The sequence below is a fragment of the Somniosus microcephalus genome, chromosome 14, assembly GCF_052327205.1.
Source record: "Somniosus microcephalus isolate GS21.2 chromosome 14, FLI_Smic_1.0, whole genome shotgun sequence".
In the NCBI taxonomy this organism is placed as follows: Eukaryota; Metazoa; Chordata; class Chondrichthyes; order Squaliformes; family Somniosidae; genus Somniosus; species Somniosus microcephalus.
Window position 1 is genome coordinate 5561703 of NC_141000.1, and position 23678 is coordinate 5585380.

General features: G+C 46.7%; 1 protein-coding gene across 2 annotated transcripts in view; it reads left to right on the forward strand.

Moving 5' to 3' along the window:
• The window catches only part of LOC147107295 (lysosome membrane protein 2-like), a 92911-nt gene that overhangs the window by 19854 nt on the left and 49379 nt on the right, over positions 1–23678 (forward strand). For both annotated transcript variants that reach the window (XM_086006178.1, XM_086006177.1), the window contains exons 3-5: positions 1988–2132; positions 3021–3221; positions 18745–18836. In XM_086006178.1, coding sequence (XP_085862304.1) covers positions 1988–2132; positions 3021–3221; positions 18745–18836 — 438 coding nt within the window. The remainder of the gene's footprint in view (positions 1–1987; positions 2133–3020; positions 3222–18744; positions 18837–23678) is intronic.

Consider the following 23678-nt stretch of genomic DNA (forward strand, 5'->3'; position numbering starts at 1 on the left):
ATAAAATTCTGACAGGACTGGACAGACTAGATGCAGGAAGGATGTTCCCGATGACGGGGGAGTCCAGAACCAGGGGTCACAGTCTAAGGGTAAAGGGTAAGCCATTTAGGACTGAGATGAGGAGGAATTTCTTCACCCAGAGAGTGGTGAACCTGTGGAATTCTCTACCACAGAAGGCTGTCAAGGCCAGTTCATTAAATATATTCAAGAAGGAGTTGGATATATTTCTTAAGGCTAAAGGGATCAAGGGATATGGGGAGAAAGCAGGGACAGGGCACTGAGTTTGGATGATCAACCAGGATCTCATTGAATGGCGGAGCAGGCTCGAGGGGCCGAATGGCCTACTCCTGCTCCTATCTTCTATGTTTCTATGTTTCTATGATAAGCACAACAATGTTTTGCATGAAATTGGTATTAAAGCATTATTAAAATGCAAAGAACTATTACGTAAAATATAATTAAGTTCAGATCCAGTGCACTAAAGATTTGTATTGACCTCCGTTGATATATCCCATAATAGTGCTGAGAATCTGCAAGGATCTAAAGAAGGAATCCTAAAGTCCCCACTGAGGTTTATAAAAGATGTCTTTGGAATCTTTGGAATTCTCTACCCCCAGAGGGCTGTGGAGGCTCAGTCATTGAGTATATTCAAAACAGAAATCGATAGATTTTTGGACTCTGGGGGGAATCAAGGGATATGGAGATCGGGCAGGAAAGTGGAGTTGAGGTCGATGATCAGCCATGATCTCATTAAATAACGGAGCAGGCTCGAGGGGCTGAATGGCCGACTCCTGCTCCTATTTACTATGTTCTTATGTCCTGATGAGTATTATAGTATTTTAGGGCACTGCCATTAGCTTTCAATAATGGCCCAGAAATTCGGCGCCCAACGCGTGAGTGCACTTGGGACGTTCTGGTGGTCTGGGACCACTCTCCCTCCCTGTGCAGAAGCATCTAGTCTCTACTTGACATAGCTACAAACAGCAAGGCTGAGATTGGCATCTGTGTGTTAGTGTACTAAAATCACAATTGCATTCTACATCAAATTACATCGAAATTACAGCACAGAATCAGGCCATTCAGCCCAACAGGTCTATGCCAGATTTATGCTCCATACCAGCCTCCTCCTTGTCAGTGTCAGCCATGGCTCAGTGGGCAGCACTCTTGCCTCTGCAGTCAGAAGGTTGTGGGTTCAAGTCCCACTCCAGGGATTTGAGCACAAATCTAGGCTGACACTCCAGGGCAGTGCTGAGGGAGTGCTGCACTGTCAGAGGTGCCGTCTTTCAGATGAGATGTTAAACCGAGGCCCATTCTGCCTTTTCAGGTGGACATAAAAGATCCCATGGCCACTATTTCGAAGAAGAGCAGGGGAGCTCTCCCCAGTGTCCTGGGCAATATTTATCCCTCAATCAACATTACAAAAAAACAACAGATTATCTGGTCATTAACAAATTGCTGTTTGTGGGAGCTTGCTGTGTACAGATTGGCTGCTGTGTTTCCCACATTACAACAGCGACTACACTTCAAAAAGTACTTCATTGGCTGTAAAGCGCTTTGAGACGTCCGGTGGTCGTGAAAGGCGCTATATAAATGCAAGTCTTTCTTTTCTTTTTAACTTCATCTCACCCTATCACCATATCATTCTATTCCTTTCTCCCTCATGTACTTATTCAGCTTCCCCTTAAATATTATTCTTTATAAATGAGTTGATGATTTTGGATTAGACGAAGCATAATTGCTCCACATGGGGAACTGTGCCTACAAATCAGAATTCCTTTCCTATCATTGTGATCTGAACCCTTTCGATATCTGGGATTACACTAAGTGGCCTTAAATGCTGCTGTTGCCTTTAGTTTACAATCAGTAGAAGGTGCATTACTGCGTATGTGTTCCTCATAATCTCACATCCAAAGTGTTTAACTTTTCCAGCATGATCAATATTATCCGTTGTGACCTGACAGCCCCCAATCAATCTCATTTCAAACAGGGAGTTCAGACACAGATCCAACATCTCATTATTCGACAATGCCACGATATCAGCTACTACTTCCCGAAGCTTCACATTCGAACCAGCAATGTCAGTCGGTGACCCAAGAAACGACTTAGTTACCACAATCAACATTCCACTTGTTGTAAGTGATCTAATTTATTGATAAAGCATGTATGATGCAGCACGTGATCCTCCTAAGAAATCCAAGTAGAAAGGTGAGAATGGGAGAATAAATTTCTTCGGAATGTATTATCGTCCTGAGAGCTGCTCCAATCATTGAATGACACTGTCCCAATCATTGAATGACACTGTCCCAATCATTGAATGACACTGTCCCAATCATTGAATGACACTGTCCCAATCATTGAATGACACTGTCCCAATCATTGAATGACACTGGCCCAATCATTGAATGACACTGGCCCAATCATTGAATGATACTGGCCCATGCTGTCTCCTATAGTTGCCAAATATTTTCCAGGAATGCTTTATTTTGTACTTCTTTCAGGCCCTAAAGGCCATTCTTGGCACAAAAATCCTCTCTATTGACCATCAGCAGGAGTCTACCATTACTCGCGTTGAAGCCCACACATTAATTTTCTCAGACTGTTTTCTCAGACTTATTTGGGCCACATTGCTTGGAGGGCTGCAATTTGAAAACACAGATAGTATCATCTTCAAGGGATCCTGATTAGTAAAGTTGATTGGAGACCACCGAGATCTCCCAGTACTGGGGTGTACAGCACTGTTTAACCTTTCTACCAGCTGATCAGTAGGGCTGGAGTTTCTTCATATGGCAAACCCTGGCTGGTCTATTTCCATATGTGCTTTTTAGTTTGATAAGGTATCAATAAAATCATTTGTGTTGTATGACAATGTTTAAATATTTTCTTTTCCAGGCAACTGTGGCTGCCTTTTGATTGTTAGTTTCTGACAGGTTGTGATATCGGGGCTGGGTACACATTAGCTGTAGTGAGGCTTTGTTTGTGTGAATGAGACTGACAATTACCTTCCTCATTTCCTTTCCCAGACTCTGCTGCAAAGGATGAAGTACAGCAGTATAGCCAAGAAAATGATTGCGTCAGCTTTATTTGCCTTGAAGAGCAATACCATGTTTCAGACTTACAGTGTGGACGAATTGCTGTGGGGCTACGAGGATCCTTTGCTGAAACTTGGTCATAAACTGCTGCCAAGCATTTTCCTAGATAGCCGATTTGGGCTTTTCTATGGAGTGAGTAATCTGAGCATTGTTACAGGTTTCAAATCAGTGGAATAAAAAAAGTTATTGTCACACTGGCTCTTACCAGGGAATTAATAATCATTAGTAGATCTCCCATGGCATTGCTCCTGTGCAGTGTGGGATCTGGAAGGTTGTGTATAAACATCGAAACATAGAAGATAGGAGCAGGAGTAAGCCATTCAGCCCCTTGAGCCTGCTCCGCCATTTAATGAGATCATGGCTGATCATCCAAACTCAGTACCCTGTCCCTGCCTTCTCCCTATATCCCTTGGTCCTTTTAGCATTAAGAAATATATCCAACTCCTTCTTGAATATATTTAATGAATTGGCCTCAACTGCCTTCTGTGGTAGAGAATTCCACAAGTTCACCACTCTCTGGGTGAAGAAATTCCTCCTCATCTCAGTCCTAAATGGCTTACCCCTTATCCTTAGACTGTGACCCCTGGTTCTGGACTCCCCTGCCATCGGGAACATCCTTCCTGCATCTAGTCTGTCTAGTCCTGTTAGAATTTTATAAGTTTTATAATGTTTTCCCTAGTCCTGCTGCTGCCTAGATGTGGCCGTGGTTGATCCATCACCGTGCCACATGAAACAGTACCTGGGGTGGACACACCTAGTTCTGTGTATGCAAAATCCTGGAGTTCTGGAGCAGAATGAAACTTCTGAAGCTTTGAAAAAGCCCATCCTTGACAGCAAATGACCAAGCTCTAACTGGATCCTATTTAACTGTCATTTTTAACACTTACTTTTGATCACAAATTTAACCAACAACTTAGATTTATATAGCACCTTTTAAGGTAGAAAAATGTCCCAAGGTGCACTACAGAGCCAATAGCTTTGATCTTCCTAATGTTTCACTGGAGGAAACAGTGGCTCATCTAAGATTGGATATTGGACAAGCAGCCTGACGACCCTTCCACTGCCTCTGTGTTAAGAGAGAGGTGGTGGTAAGGTAGAGACTGGGTGTCGTCAGCGTACGTGTGGAACCTGACCCCATGTCTAAAGATGATGCTGCCACGAGGCAGAAAATAGATGAGGAAGAGGAGGGGGCCAAGGATAGATCCTTGGGAACTCCAAATGTAACAGTGCAGGAGTGGGAAGTGAAGACATTGCAGGAGATGCTCTGGCTATGATCAGATAAGCCAGAGTGGAACCAGGCAAGGGCAGTCTTACTGAGCTGGAGAAGTGAAGAGAGGTGTTGTAGGAAGATGGCGTGGTCAACCGTATCAAAAGCTGCAGACAGGTTAAGAAGGACGAGGAGGGATAGTTTATCATGGTCACTGTCTGAAAATTACATAGAATCTACAGTCCAGAAATAGGCCATTGGGGTCAATTGGTCTATACTGATGTTTATAGTCCACACAAGCCTCCTCACACTCTAATTACCTCTTTCCACCCTGCCCCCATAACCCTCTAGTCCCTTTCTTCCTCATGCATCAACCCGACCTTGAATGCTCTCTACTTGAACCACTCCATGTGGTGATGAGCCCCACATTCTATTTCTTTATTTGATCTTTTAGTAGCTATCTTACATTTATGCTCTCTTGTTCTGGACTCACCCACAAATGGAAACAGTTTCTCTACGAATACCCGACAAACATAAACATAAACATAGAAACATAGAAGATAGGAGCAGGAGTAGGCCATTCAGCCCCTTGAGCCTGCTCCGCCATTCAATAAGATCATGGCTGATCATCCAATTTCAGTACCCGGTCCCTGCTTTCTCCCCATACCCCTTGATCCCTTTAGCCTTAAGAAATATATTCAACTCCTTCTTGAATATATTTAATGAATTGGCCTCTACTGCTTTCTGTGGTGGAGAATTCCACAGGTTCACCACTCTCTGGGTGAAAAAATTCCTCCTCATTTCAGTCCTAAATTGCCTACCCCTTATCCTTAGACTGTGACCCCTGGTTCTGGACTCCCCGACCATCGGGAACATCCTTCCTGCATCTAGTCTGTCCAGTCCTGTCAGAATTTTATAAGTTTCAATGAGATCCCCTCTCATTCTTCTAAACTCCAGTGAGTACAAGCCCAATCGTCCCAATCTCTCCTCATATGTCATTCCTGCCATCCCAGGTATCAGCCTGGTGAATCTTCGCTGAACTCCTTCCATGGCAAGAACATCCTTCCTCAGATAAGGCGACCAAAACTGCACACAATACTCAAGATGTGGTCTCACCAAGGCCCTATACAACTGCAACAAGACATCCTTGTTCCTGTACTCAAACCCTCTCGCTACAAAGGCCAACATACCATTTGCCTTCTTAACCACCTGCTGCACCTGCATGCTTACCTTCAGCGACTGATGCACAAGGACACCCAAGTCTCGTTGCACTTCTCCTTCTCCCAATCTATTGCCATTCAGATAATAATTTGCCTTCCTGTTTTTGCCACCAAAGTGGATAACCTCACATTTATCCACGTTATATTGCATCTGCCATGCTTTTGCCCAATCACCCAACCTGTCCAAATCATCCTGGAGTTTCTCGGCATCCTCCTCATAGCACACACACCCACCCAGCTTTGTGTCGTCTGCAAATTTGGAGATATTACATCTAGTTCTCTTGTCTAGATCATTAATATATATTGTGAATAGCTGGGGTCCAAGGACCGATCCCTGCGGTACCCCACTAGTCACTGCCTGCCACTCGGAAAAAGACCTGTTTATTCCAACTCTTTGCTTTCTGTCTGCCAACCAGTTCTCTATCCAAGTCAATACCTTGCCCCCAATCCCATGTGCCTTAACTTTACACGCTGATCTCTTATGCGGGATCTTATCAAAAGCCTTCTGAAAGTCCAAATACACCACATCCACTGGTTCTCCCTTTATCTATTTTACCAGTTACATCCTCAAAAAATTCCAGTAGGTTAGTCGAGCACCATTTACCTTTTGTAAATCCATGTTGACTTTGTCCGATCCTGTCACTGTTTTCCAAGTGCTCTGCTATTACATCTTTTATAATGGACTCTAGCATTTCCCCCACTACCGATGTCAGGCTTACCGGTCTGTAATTCCCCATTTTCTCTCTTTTTTGAATAGTGGGGTAACATTAGCTACCCTCCAATCCATGGGTACTGTTCCAGATTCCATCGAATGTTGGAAGATGATCAGCAATGCATCTACTATTTCTAGGGTCACTTCCTTAAGTACCCTAGGATGTAGATTATCAGGCCCTGGGGATTTATTGGCCTTCAATCCCATCAATTTCCCAAACACCATTTCCCTACAAATACTGATTTCTTTCAGTTCCTCCCTTTCATCAGACTCTATGTTCCCTGACATCTCTGGGAGGTTATTTGTGTCCCCTTTTTTGAAGACAGAACCAAAATATGTATTTAATTGGTGTGCCATTTCTTTGTTCCCCATTATAAATTCCCCTGATTCTGACTGCAAGGGACCTACGCTTGACTTCACCAATCTTTTTCTCTTCACATATCTTTCAAAGCTTTTACAGTCAGTTTTTATGTTCCCTGCAAGCTTATTCTCATATTCAATTTTCCCTTTCTTAATTAATCCCTTTGTCCTCCTTTGTTGAATCCTAAACTGCTCCCAATCCTCCGGTTTGCTGCTTTTTCTGGCCAATTTATATGTCCTCTCCTTGGATATTATGCTATTCCTAATTTTCCTTGTTAGCCACGGTTGAGTCACCTTTTTTGTTCCTTTTTTTGCCAAACTGGGATGAACAAATTCTGTAGTTCATCCATGCAGTCTTTGAATGTTTGCCATTGCCTATCCACCGTCAACCCTTTGAGTGACATTCCCCAATCAATCCTACCCAAATCGCGCCTCAGACCATCGTAGTTTCCTTTATTTAAATTCAGGACCCTAGTCTCTGAGTCAACTACTTCATTCTCCATCTTAATGAAGAATTCTATCATATTATGATCGCTCCGACCCAAGGGGCCTCGTACAACAAGATTGCTAATTAATCCTTTCTCATTACACAATACCCAGTCTAAGATGGCCTGATCTCTGGTTGGTTCCTCGACATATTGGTCCAGGAAACCATCCTGTAAACACTCCAGGAATTCCTCCTCCACAGTATTGTTACTAATTTGGTTAGCCCAATCTATATGTAGATTAAAGTCACCCATGATGACTGCTGTGCCCTTATTGCACGCTTCTCTAATTTCCCTTTTAATGCCATCCCCAACCTCTGCATTACTGTTTGGAGGTTTATATACCACTCCCACTAATGTTTTCTGCCCCTTGGTATTTCTCAGTTCTACCCATACAGATTCCACATCATCAGAGCTAATATCCTTCCTTACAATTGTGTTAATCCCTTCTTTAACCAGCAATGCTACCCCTCCTCCCTTTCCTTTTTGCTTATCTTTCCTGAATATTGAATACCCTTGGATGTTGAGTTCCCAGCCTTGGCCACCCTGGAGCCATATTTCCATAATCCCAATCAAATCATATTCGTTTACCTCTATTTGTGCAGCTAATTCATCCACCTTATGAATGCTCCGCGCATTAAGACACAAGGCCTTCAGGCTTGTTTTTTTAACGCTCTTAGACCTATTAGAATTATTGTTTACTGTGGCCATGTTTGATTTAAACCATTGATTTCTCTGACTGCCACTTTTGTTTTTCTCCTTCCTATCTTTTGCTTTTATCCTTGTTTCCCTTTCCTCTGTCTCCCTGCTCAGGTTCCCAACCCCCTGCCATCTTAGTTTAAACCCTCCCCCAGAGCACTACCAAACACTCCCCCTAGGACATCAGTCCCGGCCCTGCCCAGGTGCAAACTGTCCAGTTTGAACTGGTCCCACCTCCCCCAGAACCGGTTCCAATGTCCCAGGAATTTGAATCCCTCCCCCTCGCACCATTCCTCTAGCCACGTATTCATCTGAAATATCCTTCTATTTCTACTCTGACTAGCACATGGCACTGGTAGCAATCCTGAGATTGCTACCTTTTGAGGTCCTATTTTTTAATATACCTCCTAACTCCCTATATTCAGCTTTTAGGACCTCATCCCGTTTTTTACCTATATCGTTGGTACCTATATGTACCACGACAACTGGCTGTTCACCCTCTCCTTCCAAAATGTTCTACAGCCGCTCTGAGACATCCTTGACCCTTGCACCAGGGAGGCAACACACCATCCTGGAGTCTCGTTTGCGGCCGCAGAAACGCCTATCTATTCCCCTTACAATAGAATCCCCTGTTACTATAGCTCTACCCCTCTTTTCCCTCCCGTACTGTGCAGCAGAGCCACCCCTGGTGCCAGGAAGTTGGCTGCTGCACGGGACGGGAGGAAAAAGAGGGGTAGACCCCTTCATAATTTTAATCATTCCAATTTGTTGGCTGTTTATATGAAGAACAGTTCTCTGGTGGAAAGGAAACCAATTTGCAGTTGAACAATGTGTGGAGGTAAGTAACAATGACATATTCAGGTAATCCAAAGTAGATCAGCCATGATCTCATTGAATGGCGGAGCAGGCTCAAAGGGCTGAGTGGCCTACTCCCACTCCTATTTCTTATGTTCTTATGTTCTTAGATGCAATAGTAACTTTCAAAAGGGAATTGGATATATACTTAAAGGAAAAATTTGCAGGGCTATGGGGAACTAATTGGATAGCTGTTTCAAAGAGCCAGCACTGGCAGCAGGAGCCGAATGGACTACTTCTACACTGTGCGATTCTATAATTACTTCTCAATCTTCCTTTACCAGAGAAAAGAGCTGCAGCCTTCTCAATCTTTCCTGATAGTTACATCCTCTACATTCTAGTAACATCCTTGTAAATCTTTCCTGCACTTTCTCCATTGCTTCAATAACCTTTTTATAGTAATGAACTGCCCACAGTATTCCAAGTGTGGTCGAATCAAGATTCTATATAAGTTTAACATCACCTACCTGCTTTGTATTCTATTCCACTAGAAATGAGCACCAGTACTTCGTTTGCACTCCTTATGGCCTTGTTAATTTGTGTTGCTACTTTTAACAATTTATGTATCTGTATTCCCAGATCTCTTTGCTCTTCTACTTCATTTTGATTCTTACCTTCCAAGGATATAGAAACAGAAAAATAGGAGCAGGAGTCGGCCATTCGGCCCTTCGAGCCTGCTCCGCCATTCAATATGATCATGGCTGATCCTCTCTCAATATCATATTCCCGCTCTCTCCCCATACCCCTTGACGCCTTTTGTGTCTAGAAATCTATCTATCTCCTTCTTAAATATATTCAGTGGCTTGGCCTCCACAGCCTTCTGTGGTAGAGAATTCCACAGGTTCACCACCTTCCGAGTGAAGAAATTTCTCCTCATCTCAGTCTTAAATGTCCTACCACGTATCCTGAGACTGTAACCCCTCATTCTAGACCCCCCAGCCAGGGGAAACATCCTCCCTGCATCCAGTCTGTCTAGTCCTGTCAGAATTTTATATGTTTCAATGAGTTCCCCCCTCATTCTTCTAAACTCTAGTGAATACAGGCCTAGTTGGCCCAATCTCTCCTCATACGACAGTCCTGCCACCCCAGGAATCAGTCTGGTGAACCTTCGCTGCACTCCCTCTATGGCAAGTATATCCTTTCTTAGATAAGGAGACCAAAACTGCACACAGTACTCCAGGTGTCTCCTTATCCCTCCTGCCTAAATGAACCACCTCACACTTTGCGACATTTTGAATCATCTCACCCTTTGTGCAGCCCATCTGAAATTCCCTCAAGTAAAATTCATGGCTCCAAAAGTGGGCCGTCTGCCTAACAGGCTGGCTAATTTTTGCACCACAATTCTGATGTCCGTCGCTGGCATGTGAATCTCTACTTTGGGATGCAGACATGTGAAATTACCCCTGTAATAACATCTAATGACTTTGTACTAATAATACAGAATTTGTTGTCTAATCCATTGTTGTATATTGGCAGAAATAACCTAGGGTTCTGCCCCGCAGTCACGTCACAATTTGCATTCATAGCTCATATGGGAAAATCAGAGCCAAGTGCTTCTTCCTGCATTCCTTGCTGTGAGTCCATTGAGGAACGCATATGGAGTGTTGCTACTCACTCCTGGTCAGACACTAGGCCCTGCCCTCAAAGACAAATATGCTGCCACTTTCTATAAAACCTTTATTTATAATCAGCTACATCCACTATCCCCACATTATTTACCTAATTATATACCGAGACTGTCAACAAGAAGATCATCATTACTCAGTAATGCCTCATCGCACTGCCAATGCACCTTTAAGTGTTTTTCCCACCAACAATATCCCGCTAATGAAACATCCCATTTGAAATTCCACCATCAGATGTGCTTCCCAACATTACTCCCACCTGGGTCATCTTTTCACTGTCCAAAAATGATTCTTCTGTCTACATCCTGACCTCATAGACACCCCACCCCCATTGTACAGGTATCCACTTTACCATTGTCTCTCTGTCTTTTGTCTCAAACACTGCCTACACTGAACACTGTCCTAATTTGCCCCATTACCCTAGCCAGTAAATGTTTCTCCACATACCTGATCAACTGGCCAATCTCTTCTATCTTGCTCTATGTATCTCCATGTCATACACAGGTGACCTTACTATTTATCCCTCTCTTTATTTACATAACACTCTGGTTTTATCACCATCTGTACCAACCTGTTACTTCTCCCACAAAATTCCGAGACACAAAACCAATCAACCAAGGTCTCCTCTCTCTCCACCAGTCCACCCTTTCTTGCATCTAGCCTAGTTGGACATCTGTTCCCTCACTCTGTAAGACTAAGCTCATGGTTTCGGAAGTCCCTGGTTCCAGCTCTGTTCTGGACCGTCTCTGCTTTGTAAAGGGCAAATGGAAGGAGTCGGGAGACTGGGGGAACTCCCAGGGAATTTAGTGGCTGTTGTTTTTCGCTGTATATGCTGACCTGAGCGAAGAAGTGAAATGGCAGCCAAAAACAGTGAATAAATGTGAACAATAGCTTTGAAAAGACTTTGGGATTTGACTTTGGGATTTGACAGTCCTGACGAAGGGTTTTGACCTGAAACGTTGACACTATTTCTCTCTCCACGGATGTTGCCTGGCCTGCTGAATTTTTCCAGCATTTTCTGTTATTTGGGATTTGACTTTCCTGTTTCCTGATGACTTGGATATCATTTTTGGGACTTTTGATTTGTTCACATTCAGCCAATCAAATAATCGATTGGTACAACAGGTCAGTGGTTATTTGAGCCAATCCCGATTTTTTGCCCGACATGTGTGAAGTCACATTTTCAGGCCTGATGCCTGTGAAACGTGTGGTGCCGAGGGTGTGCACCAGCAATAAGACTCTTCGTTACATAGATTGGTCAAGCCAAATGAAATTTATGGGACAATTTCTTGCATACAAGCAGGTTTAAAACCCACCTGAGCTGCATAGGTCAGATCAGTGCCACAGGAATTTTAAAAAGCGGGCAGTACGGACTGCGATGCAAATCTCCACAAATTGTCGGCTCTGCGATTTTCCTGACAACTTTCTGAATTAACATCTGTGCTAAATACAGGCGCACTACTAGATCTAGAAATGCTGATATTATATAAAAATACAGTATCTACGAATACTTTTAAAGGGACAGTGAGTTGATAAAAATATTGGATGGATTTTATTTCATTTATTTACCAAACTATAATGCAGTGTCAGGCCATTGCACCACTTTCTGTGACATCATGATGATGAAAGTACGACACGGCTCTTTCCTCCCCCACCCCAAACAGGAATATGTTTGCTAAACATCTTTTGATGAAAATAGTGCCTCTTTAAAACGTGTGCACATTCTCAGGCCAGATAACACTAATAGACTATCGGCTTAGGGTGCTACCTGAAGCCTTAGAATGTTGCCAGGGATGGTAGCCCAGTGGTAAACTGCCAGCCAACTGATAACCAGGTCAAATTCCACTGTGACAAGTTGTGAAATTTAAACACTGGTAATGTGTGGGCTGGCGTCCAAAAAATGACTGTAAAAGTTACTGGATCATTGCAAGAACCCAACTGGTTCACTCATGTCCTTCTGGGGTGGTAACCTGCCACCCTACCCAGTCTGGCCTATACGTGACTCCAGTCCCACACTATGTGGTTGACTCTTATAGAAACATAGAAGATAGGAGCAGGAGTAGGCCATTCGGCCCTTCGAGCCTGCTCCGCCATTCAATGAGATCATGGCTGATCATCCAAATTCAGTACCCTGTCCCTGCCTTCTCCCCATATCCCTTGATCCCTTTAGCCTTAAGAAATATATCCAACTCTTTCTTGAATATATTTAATGAACTGGCCTCCACCACCCTCTGGGGCAGAGAATTCCACAGGTTCACCACTCTCTGGGTGAAGAAATTCCTCCTCATTTCAGTCCTAAATGGCTTACTCCTTATCCTTAAACTATGACCCCTGGTTCTGGACTCCCCAGCCATCAGAAACATCCTTCCTGCATCTAGTCTGTCCAGGCCTGACAGAATTTTATAGGTTTCGATGAGATCCCCTCTCAATCTTCTAAACTCCAGTGAGTATAAGCCCAATCGACACAATCTCTCCTCATACGTCATTCCTGCCATCCCAGGTATCAGCCTTGTAAAGTCTGTGGGTTGTGCAGTTAATAACGACACAGACTTCAGGAGTAACATACAACAGGACTTTACTATTCGAAGGTCAGGGCGAATCTGCCCTATAAATCATGCCACAGCACTTGTATACCGGTGTGGTCACCGTCGCTATTACCGTATACAGAAGCCAAACAAGTAGTGCCACACCTAAAATAGTTCTCTTAAAGGTGAACGGTTACATACAATAGTCTCTTAAAGGTAGACGGTTACATACACTACAATCCTCCCTTTTTAGCTTACAACATACGTATTCCCCATTAAACATAACATATATTCAACTTCATGTAAAACAATTTACAGATATAGTCTCTGCGGAAAACAGTTCACAGGTTCAGTCTCTGTGGGAACAGTTCACAGATTCAGTCTCTGGTCTTGACTCGGTCCGAACAACATCTCTGTGGTGTAGCCGGTTCACATTGCTAGCGTGACTCATCCAATAGTCTTTCCCTTGACGTAACAGCTTGAACTTCCGTCCTGACTTTTACAAACAGCTGGACTGCCTTAGTAATTTTTCCCTACTTTCCCATTAGAAGTGATAATGATTTAGATGGTTATCATCTTCGGCTTCGTCTTTTCCTTTTTTGCTTCTTGGAGACTCTCGGGGCTCCCTTCTCAGCTGCCAGCTGTAGCGCCACCATCTCCCTATGTTCCTTAGACTTTAAGTGCTTCATCCTGATTTCTGCACTTTGGGAGTTTTCATCACAAGCTGGGCAGACCAAGTCCTCGTAATATTCCGTGTCACTCAGCAGGTCATGGTAATATTCGGTGTCATCCTGAGCTAGTCTAGCGAGAGGGCCTGCTACTTCTTCCTTACCCAACTGGACGTTAGCCGACTGTTGTTCCCTCCCTAGACATCTTTCCTGAAGAGACTTCTTTATGCGTTCATATTCATCCCACTCTTCCTGGGTTTCCTGCAAATCCTTCACTAATGACTTCAATACTTCCCCTTCCATCGGAGATTGATTGATCGGGCTATTCAATCCTTCTACTGGAGCATCTGTTTCAACATTCTGTTGTTCCCATTGACGTGATTCAGCGTACTTTTGGCATCCCAGTAAAATCCGTGTTGCACCCTCAGCTATATCCGTAACTTTTGAGAGCTCCGAACTCCTTCCCTCTGAAGATTGAAGCTCGTGTTCAGATTGTTCCCATTGCAGAGTCTTGTCCCTCAACATATGAAGGAGTTGGCTGACCGTTAACTCTTCCACGGGAACACTGTGAATCAGAGTCTTCTCCATTTCATCCACCTTTTCCTCCAATGCTTTCACCTTCTTTTCCTCTTGGACTTTGGCTTTCAGTGCTCAGAGAAGTTGTGCCATGATGCTATCTAGCTCTTGTGCCATGATGCTCTCTAGCTCATGCCTTACAGTCTCTGTGTTTCTTACAGTTTCCTTTTCTTCCTCTGAAAGGATTCCCAGTTGACTCTGTTCTTCAAGTTGTTGAACCTCAGTCATTGCCGCCTCATATTTGTCTTGGGTTTCCTTCAATAATTTTCTGAGTTCTTGGACATCTTGCCTTTCATGTTCTGCCATGTCTTTCACCTCTAATTTCTCATCTATGGATGGAACTTCTACCGATGAGTCTGTCTTGGCCTTGAGCTCATCAAGAATTTCCTGCAGCCTTTGGACTTCTTGCTCATGTTCAACCTTTAGTTGCTCATATGCTTCTACTGAAACTAGCTTTTCGGAGGTTGCCGAGTTAACCCCCTCCAGAATTGTAGCCTGGGCCTGTTCATACTGTTCTTTCAACTTCTCACACTCTGCTTGTAAGGAGTCGTAGAGAAGAACTGGAATAAAATCCTGGCTTCCTGAAGATTCCTCTTCATTTGCTTCTTTCGCAATTTTCTGTTGGAGCTCAGCCAAGGCTGCTATGCTATCTGCCTCTCGAAGTCTCACTGCCATCAAATCTTCTTTATTCTTGCAGTCTATCTCAGCCATTTTCCCTTTACTTTCATTTAACTGAGTGAGTAGTCCCTTATTCTGGGCTGAGAGATATTGCACCTTCTCCTGTAGACCATTGCACTCCTTCTCTGTTCGACCTGGCTGGTTACTGCTGATTTGGTTCTGTGTTTCAAGTTCCAACATCCTTTGCTTAGCTTCTTTCAGTTTCGCCCCTATAAGCTCCTCTTGCAACATGGCCACATTATTCACATCAGGTAAAGAAGCGTTTCTCTTTTCTATGCCCAAGATTTTTTTCTGCATCTCTAAGTGCACACTGCGATTCAGCTTCTCTAAACCTTGCCTGCACTAGCTCCGTCTCCAATTGCAGAACAAAATCCTCAGTGTAGCGTGGGTTGCCTTTATGCTGTATCTCTAGATCATGCAAATATTCTAACTCCTGAACATCATAAGGGAGATGTGATCGGTAATTGGTCACGATGGCTCTATGGTCGCTCTCTGCTTGAGCCAGCAGGTTCTGTTGTCTTTCCAGACTCTCCCATTCGGTGTCATAGAACTTTTTCATTGTTTTCATCTCTTGTACGAGACGGTAACTCAATTGTTCTAATTGTTGTCGTACTTTGAGATAACGTTGAGTTCGAGCCCGGTGTTCCTCCGTAATGCATATGTCTGTAACTTGAACAGACTCAAAATTCTCTGTCTTTATACACGCCATCGTTTTTCCAACCTTAGTCAGTGAGTTCATGTTAACCTTGTTTTTCATACTTGGGCTGGACTTATCGTCTTCCGGCTCAGAGTCTGAGCTGCTTGTCTGCACCGAGTCCTCACTCGTCATTGCTTGTAGGTAGTGCCATTCCATGTCTATTTTCTTGATCCACTCCCGTCCTAGAAGTGGTGGTCCTCCCTCAGGTAGTACGTATAAGTTCATTCTTGGGTGTTCTTTACCCCTATCTCTCACCTTGACTCTTATCTTTCCCATGGGGTATACTTTATGCCCCGTGTATGTCTGAAATACGAACTTGGTATCTCTTAAGGGTATATGTGAGAAGAGCCGGTGGTAATCCCTTCGATTTATGACTGATACAGCTGATCCAGTGTCCAACTCCATTTTCACTTGGATTCCAGCTATTTTTAGCATGACCCAGATAGTTTGTAGGTCAGCTTCCTTACTCACATTATGAATTCTCAGACTACCCAGCTCCTGGCCGTTTGGGTCTGAGTCTGAATTCTGTTCGTCTGAACTCTTCTCAGCCACCTTGTGTACCTTGTTGTACTTTTCCTGTGATGGCTTCCTTTGGTTGTTGGTCTTCTTCCCTGACCGGCATACCTTAGCGATGTGACCCAGTTTGCCACATTTCCTACATTCCTGGTTCTTAAACCAGCATTGGTTCTGATCGTGTGTTGTCTTCCCACAGCGATAGCATTTTGTTATACTCGAGGTAATTTGGTCCACACCGAGTGCCGCTGCATTTCCGCAGTTCCTTTCGCTGCGGCTTCGTGCGATGCTGCTATAAGGACAGCCCTGTCAAGTGTAAGGTCGTTCTCTTCGAGTAATCGCTTTTGCGTCCCTTCCTTGGACAGTCCGCATACGAACTTGTCTCGCAATGCCTCTGTCAGATTCCCTTCAAACTGGCAGTATTTCGCTAGTCTACGCAGTTCGACCAAGTATTCCGCGTTGCTTTCGTCTTTCCGTTGCGTTCTCGCATAGAATTTGAATCGTTCAGCCAACATCAACGGTGTGGGGTTCAAGTGATCCTTCAGAACAGCCACTATCTCATCGAAAGTCTGATCCGCCGGTTTAGCTGGTGATAGTAGATGCTTCAAGAGCCCGTATGTCTTTGCGCCCATCGAGTTTAGCAAGGTTATAGCTTTGTCGTCTTCTTTTATTTTGTTGGCCTCACAATAGATCTCAATGCGTTCCACGTACGTGGCCCAGTCTTCTATCTCCGAATTAAAATCGTTGATGTTACCACGCTTAGGCATCTTCCTCTCTTTGGGAACAACACAAGTATTTCTTTAAATTATTATTTCTTTTTTTTTCTAAGATGGCGGTTTTCCCGCGAAAATGGCGGTTTCCCGCTCTTATCTTCTCTCCCCGCCCACTTCAATGGCGGTTTCCCGCTTCTGTCTTCTTCCCCCCCTAATGGCGGCTTCCCGCGTTTCTTCCCTGGCGGGAGGGGTACACTTTCCCCACGGGCGACGGCTGCTGGCTTTCAGGTTCACAGCCTGCGCGTCGGCTTCAAGGCTTTCCCTTTTTTTTATTTTATGGCAGGGCGACCGGCTCTGGGTACCCCGTTGACGGCGAACAGGTTCAGCCGCTGGGCTGGCTCTCGCACAGTTCCCCTTGCTCGGCTCTGTCTCTCTCCCGCTCGCTCGGCTCTACCGGCGCTGGGTACGCCCCGTTGACGGAGGACAGTTCAGCCGCTGGACTGGCTCTCGCACAGTTCTCTTGGTCGGCTCTGCCTCTCCCGCTCGCTCGGACCCCAATCGCGCCTCCCAGCCCTCTCGCAGTCCGGTGCTTCTCTCCCCGGCTGCGGCTGAGTTTCTCTCTTCCCGCGCCTACGCTCCCGGTCGCAGCGCTTCGTGGCTTCGGTCACCGCCCGGCTTTCCCCGCCGGTCGCGGTCTCTCACGACGCCGTTGGACCCGACTTTTTGTCCGGCTCCTTTTCTCCCTCGACCGTGGTCGAGTGTCCAGCCCTTATCCTCCGGCTATTCTTTTCACTTTCCCTTACTCACAGTCACCGTGGCAGAAGGGACAGTCAGTGCCTGTTGCTGATGGAAGTTTTTGTCGCTAAAGTCTTCCTCCTTTCTATTGCTGCAGCCTTGAGTTTTCTCCCAGCCGAATGACGAGGGCGGTTGCCTCTTTTCGACGCTCTTTCGTTGCTTTGAAAATATTGTTGCCGCAGGGTACGATCGGACTCGTCGCCACTGTAAAGTCTGTGGGTTGTGCAGTTAATTACGACACAGACTTCAGGAGTAACCTACAACAGGACTTTACTATTCGAAGGTCAGGGCGAATCTGCCCTATAAATCATGCCACAGCACTTATATACCGGTGTGGTCACCGTCGGTATTACCGTATACAGAAGCCAAACAAGTAGTGCCACACCTAAAATAGTTCTCTTAAAGGTGAACGGTTACATACAATAGTCTCTTAAAGGTAGGCGGTTACATACACTACAAGCCTGGTGAATCTTCGCTGCACTCCTTCCATGGCAAGAACGTCCTTCCTCAGGTAAGGCGACCAAAACTGCACACAATACTCAAGGTGCAGTCTCACCAAGGCCCTGTACAACTGTAGCAAGACATCCTTGTTCCTGTACTCAAACCCTCTCGTTACGAAGGCCAACGTACCATTTGCCTTCTTAACCGTCTACTGCACCTGCATGCTTACCTTCAGCGACTGGTGCACAAGAACACCCAGGTCTCTCTGCACTTCCCCTTCTCCCAATCTATTGCCATTCAAATAATAATCTGCCTTCCTGTTTTTGCCACCAAAGTGGATAACCTCACATTTATCCACATTATAGTGCATTTGCCATATTTCTGCCCAATCACCCAACCTGTCCAAATCGTACTGGAGTTTCACGACATCCTCCTCACAGCATACCCTCCCACCCAGCTTTGTGTCGTCTGCAAATTTGGAGATATTGCATCCAATTCTCTCGTCCAGATCATTAATATATATTGTGAACAGCTGGGGTCCTAGGACCGATGTCACTGCCTGTCACTTGGAAAATGACCCGTTTATTCCAATTCTTTGCTTTCTGTCCGCCAACCAGTTCACTATCCAAGTCAATACCTTGTCCCCAATCCCATGTGCCTTAATTTTGCACGCTAAATGTCCACAGGGCAACCAAGGATGGGCACTAACAACTGTCTTCCAAGAACATTTAAAAATAGGTGCATTTATTACTTTGTACAGGGTTACTGCTTTTCCAATTTTGTATATTCAGCACAAGTGTGCTGCCTTGGTCACAGGGGAACTATGTAAATAATGAGCTTCAGCTAAACAAGGTACTTTCTATAACAGTATTTAATACATTTTCAGATGAATGGAACAAATGATGGAGAATATTTATTCAACACTGGTAAAAAAGATTACATGCAATTCACCAAAATAATAACGTGGAAAGGACAGAAGTAAGTAACTGTTAGTAACTACAATTATCTGAACTAAAATCCTATACTGACCCAGTAGGAATGGGCTGAGGATGAATTATCTGTGTGAATTCAATTTATATTTGATGCACCATGATGCGCTATCAATTACTCATAAAAGACTGAGAGTTAGAAGAGTAACTAAAGGCTTTTATTAACAACAGAATGGAGGTCTGCCTCGCGTGGTCGACCGGTCCATGATACTAAGGGCTGGGGAGCAGTCACCTTTATACTAGGACCTGTGGGAGGAGTCAGCCGAGGCATGTCCAGGCATGTACACAGTGGAATACAAACAGGACAAACAGGAATACAAACAGTGGTTTACCACATTCACCCCTTGTTTAAAATTGAGTCCGGCGGGGTGAAGTGTATTAAAAGTTAGTGTATTGGAGTCTCTCCGGAGGTCTTGTCTGCCGCTGTGATCTGCGTGGCGACGGCAGGGGTAGTGAAGTTTCCGGCGTCGAGTCCAGCGTAGGCTGTGGCACAGGCGTGTCGTCCTCGTAGATGTCGAGCGGGTCGCGGGGCCCAGGCCTGCCGTCTGCTGGGGCTGGATATCGGATCGTGGGGGGGGGTGGTAGTGGGTAGTGGGTTACTGCGGCCCCCGAGGGTGCAAGGTCTCTTATGGAGACTGTGTCCTCCCGCCCATCCGGGTATGCGATGTAAGGATACTGGGGGTTGGCGTGGAGGAGGTCGACCCTCTCGACCAGGGGGTCCGTTTTATGGGTCCTCACGTGTCTTCTCAGTAGGACCGGCCCTGGGGACGTCAGCCATGGCGGTAGCGATGTCCCCGATGTGGACTTCCTTGGGAAGACAAACATTTTCTCATGAGGGGTGGCGTTAGTGGCAGTGCAGAGCAGTGACCGAATAGAGTGGAGCGCATCGGGGAGCACATCCTGCCAGCGGGAGGTTGGAAGGCCCCTAGACTTTAAGGCTAGCAGGACGGCCTTCCAAACTGTCGCATTTTCTCTTTCCACCTGTCCGTTCCCCCGGGGGTTGTAACTGGTGGTCCTGCTTGTGGCAATACCCCTAGTTAGCAGGTACTGACGGAGTTCGTCGCTCATAAACGATGAGCCCCGGTCGCTATGGATATAGCTGGGGAAGCCGAACAGGGTGAAGAGGTTGTTCAGACATTTAATGACCGTGGCACTGGTCATGTCCGGGCAGGGGAAGGTGAATGGGAAACGGGAGTACTCATCAATAATATTGAGGAAGTACACATTGCGGTCGGAGGAGGGGAGAGGCCCTTTAAAATCGACGCTCAGGCGCTCGAAGGGGCGAGTGGCTTTTATCAGGTGGGCCCTGTCTGGTCTATAAAAGTGCGGTTTGCACTCAGCGCAGACTTGGCAGTTCCTGGTCATGGTCCTGACCTCCTCAATAGAGTAAGGCAGGTTGCGGGCCTTGATGAAGTGGAAGAACCTGGTGACCCCCGGGTGGCAGAGGTCATTGTGGAGGGCCCGCAGTCTATCGATCTGCGCGCTGGCGCAGGTGCCACGCGATAGCGCATCCGGGGGTTCATTTAGCTTCCCGGGCCGGTACAAGATCTCGTAGTTGTAGGTGGAAAGTTCGATTCTCCACCTCAAGATCTTGTCATTTTTGATTTTGCCCCTCTGCTTGTTGTTAAACATAAAAGCAACTGAACGCTGGTCAGTGAGCAGGGTAAATCGTTTTCCGGCCAGGTAGTGCCTCCAATGACGCACAGCCTCCACAATCGCCTGGGCCTCCTTCTCAACAGCGGAGTGTCTGGTCTCCGGGCCTTGGAGGGTTCGTGAAAAGAAGGCCACGGGTCTCCCCGCCTGATTGAGGGTAGCGGCCAGGGCAAAGTCAGACGCGTCGCTTTCCACCTGGAAGGGGATGGATTCGTCCACTGCGTGCATGGTGGCTTTGGCAATGTCCTCCTTGATACGGTGGAAGGCTAAGCGGGCCTCTGCCGTCAAGGGAAAAGAGGTGGACTTGATCAGCGGACGGGCCTTGTCCGCATAGTAGGGGACCCACTGGGCGTAATAGGAGAAAAACCCTAGGCACCTCTTCAGGGCCTTGAGGCAGTGGGGCAGTGGAAGTTCCATAAGGGGACGCATCCGGTCGGGGTCGGGGCCGATGACTCCGTGTTCCACAACACAGCCAAGGATGGCGAGGCGGTTTGTGCGGAATATGCACTTCTCCTTGTTATATGTCAGGTTTAGGAGTTGGGCGGTGCGGAGGAATTTTTCGAGGTTTGCGTCATGGTCCTGCAAGTCACGGCCGCAGATGGTCACATTGTCCAGATATGGGAAAGTGGCCTGCAACGCATTTTGATCTACCATCCGGTCCATCTCCCTTTGGAAGACGGAGACCCCGTTGGTGACGCCAAAGGGAACCCTAAGGAAGTGATAGAGGCGGCCGTTTGCCTCAAAGGCAGTGTACTGGCGGTCCTCAGGGCGGATGGGGAGCTGGTGGTACGCTGATTTCAGGTCAATGGTCGAGAAGACGCGGTACTGCGCGATCTGGTTGACCATATCAGCTATACGGGGGAGTGGGTAGGCGTCCAGCAGGGTGTAGCGATTTATTGTCTGGCTGTAGTCGATGACCAGGCGCTGCTTCTCGCCGGTCTTAACGACCACAATCTGGGCTCGCCAGGGGCTGGTGCTGCCCTCAATAATCCCTTCTTTCAGGAGCCGCTCCACTTCGGTTTTAATGAAAACCCTGTCCCCGGCACTGTATCGCCTGCTCTTTGTGGCGATGGGCTTACAGTTGGGGGTGAGGTTAGCAAACAGTTGGGGGGGGGTGACTCTGAGTGTGGAGAGGTTGCACCTGGTGCGCGGCGGGCAGTTTGGAAGCTGCTGGCTGCGGACTGTGAGTGGGGGTAGGGGTCCACCGTACGCCATCGTAACACTTTTAAGGTGGCACTGAAAATCTAACCCCAGCAGGACGGCAGTGCAGAGGTCAGGCAGGACCAGAAGTTTAAAATGATCGTACACGGTCCCGTCTACTACGAGTGTCACCACGCAGTAGCCGCCGATGTCCGCCGACTGGGACTCGGAGGCCATAGAAATCCGCTGTTGCGCAGGCAGGACTGGGAGAGAGCAACGCCGCACCGTGTCGGGGTGGATGAAGCTCTCCGTGCTCCCAGAGTCAAAAAGGCAGATTGTATCGTGACCATTTACCTTAATGTCCATTGTGGAACTGGCCAGTTGGTGCGGTCTCGCTTGGTCCAGTGTAACGGATGCCAGCGTAGGGGTCGGTGTGTCGCTGCGGGTATCAGATGAGGCGGTGTCGGGGGCCTGCTGCGTCCCGGCTGTCGTCCAAGATGGCGGCGTCCATGATCCCCATGTGGCTGGAGGCGTCCAAAATGGCTGCTGTACCGGTGATTCGCACATGGCCGGGGAGGTCCAAGATGGCGGCCCGCATGGCCCACACGCGGCGCTGCTGGGGTTCGGGGTGGCTTTGGCCCTGCAGACGCTAGCGTAGTGTCCCTTCTTCCCGCAGCCCGAGCAGATCGCGTTTTTCGCCGGGCAGCGCGCTCTGGGGTGTTTTGCCTGGCCACAGAAGTAGCATTTCTGGCCTTGGGGCACTGCTGTCTGGCCTTGGGACACTGCTGCGGTAGTTGGGCCGTTGTTGGGGTGTGGCTGGGGTGGCACGGCGCTATGAGGCGGTCCTACCGTGTCCCAGGCTGTCATTCCCCGCGGCGTCCACGGTGCAGAGGAGTAGGCATCCATGCCCTGATAGGCTGCATCCAACGATAGTGCGAGTTCAGAGGCCTTGTTGAGGTCGAGGTTACTCTGCTCCAACAGTCGCTGTCGGGTGTAATTGGATCTGTGGCCCGCTACAAAAGCGTCCCGGATAAGTTCCTCTGTGTACACGGCGGCCTTTACATCCTTACAACCACAGGCCCGACCAAGCACAGACAGTGCCTGAAGGTATTCCACGGTCGATTCCCCAGGTTGTTATTTACGACTCCCCAGGAGGTGCCTGGCATACACTTCGTTCACTGGGCGCGTGTACTGGTCCTTGAGGAGCTTGATAGCGTCCGCGTACGAGGTCGCGTCTTGGATGACCGAGTACACTCGGTGGTTCACTTTGGAGGTCAGGACATCCAGTTTGTCCTCGTCCGATTTGATTGCTTCGGAGGCGGTCAGGAATTTTTCGAAACACTTAAGCCAGTGAGTAAACTTGGTGGATGAGTCCGCCTCCCGATGATCTAAGTCCAGGCATGCTGGTGTGAGGATCTTCTCCATTATAAAAATGTTGTTAATAAAATTGATGCGCTATCAATTACTCATAAAAGACTGAGAGTTAGAAGAGTAACTAAAGGCTTTTATTAACAACAGAATGGAGGTCTGCCTCGCGTGGTCGACCGGTCCATGATACTAAGGGCTGGGGAGCAGTCACCTTTATACTAGGACCTGTGGGAGGAGTCAGCCGAGGCATGTCCAGGCATGTACACAGTGGAATACAAACAGGACAAACAGGAATACAAACAGTGGTTTACCACACACCATAAATTTGTGGCGTATGTTTTCGCTGGGTGTTATACTGCCATTGACACAATCCAAATGAGAACACCACCTTGTAGACTTGCATTTCTATAACGTCTTTCACGGTCTCAGGACGTTCCAAAGTGCTTTATAGCCAATTAAGTTCTTTTTGAAGTGTAGTCACTGTTGTAATGTAGGAAACGCGTCAGCCAATTTGCGCACAGCAAGCTCCCACAAACAGTAATGAGACAAATGACCAGATAATTTGTTTGGTTGAGGGACAACTATTGGCCAGGACACCAAGGACAACTCCCCTGCTCTTCATTGAAAATTGGCATCGGATCGTTTACGTCCACCTGAGAGAGCCTTGGTT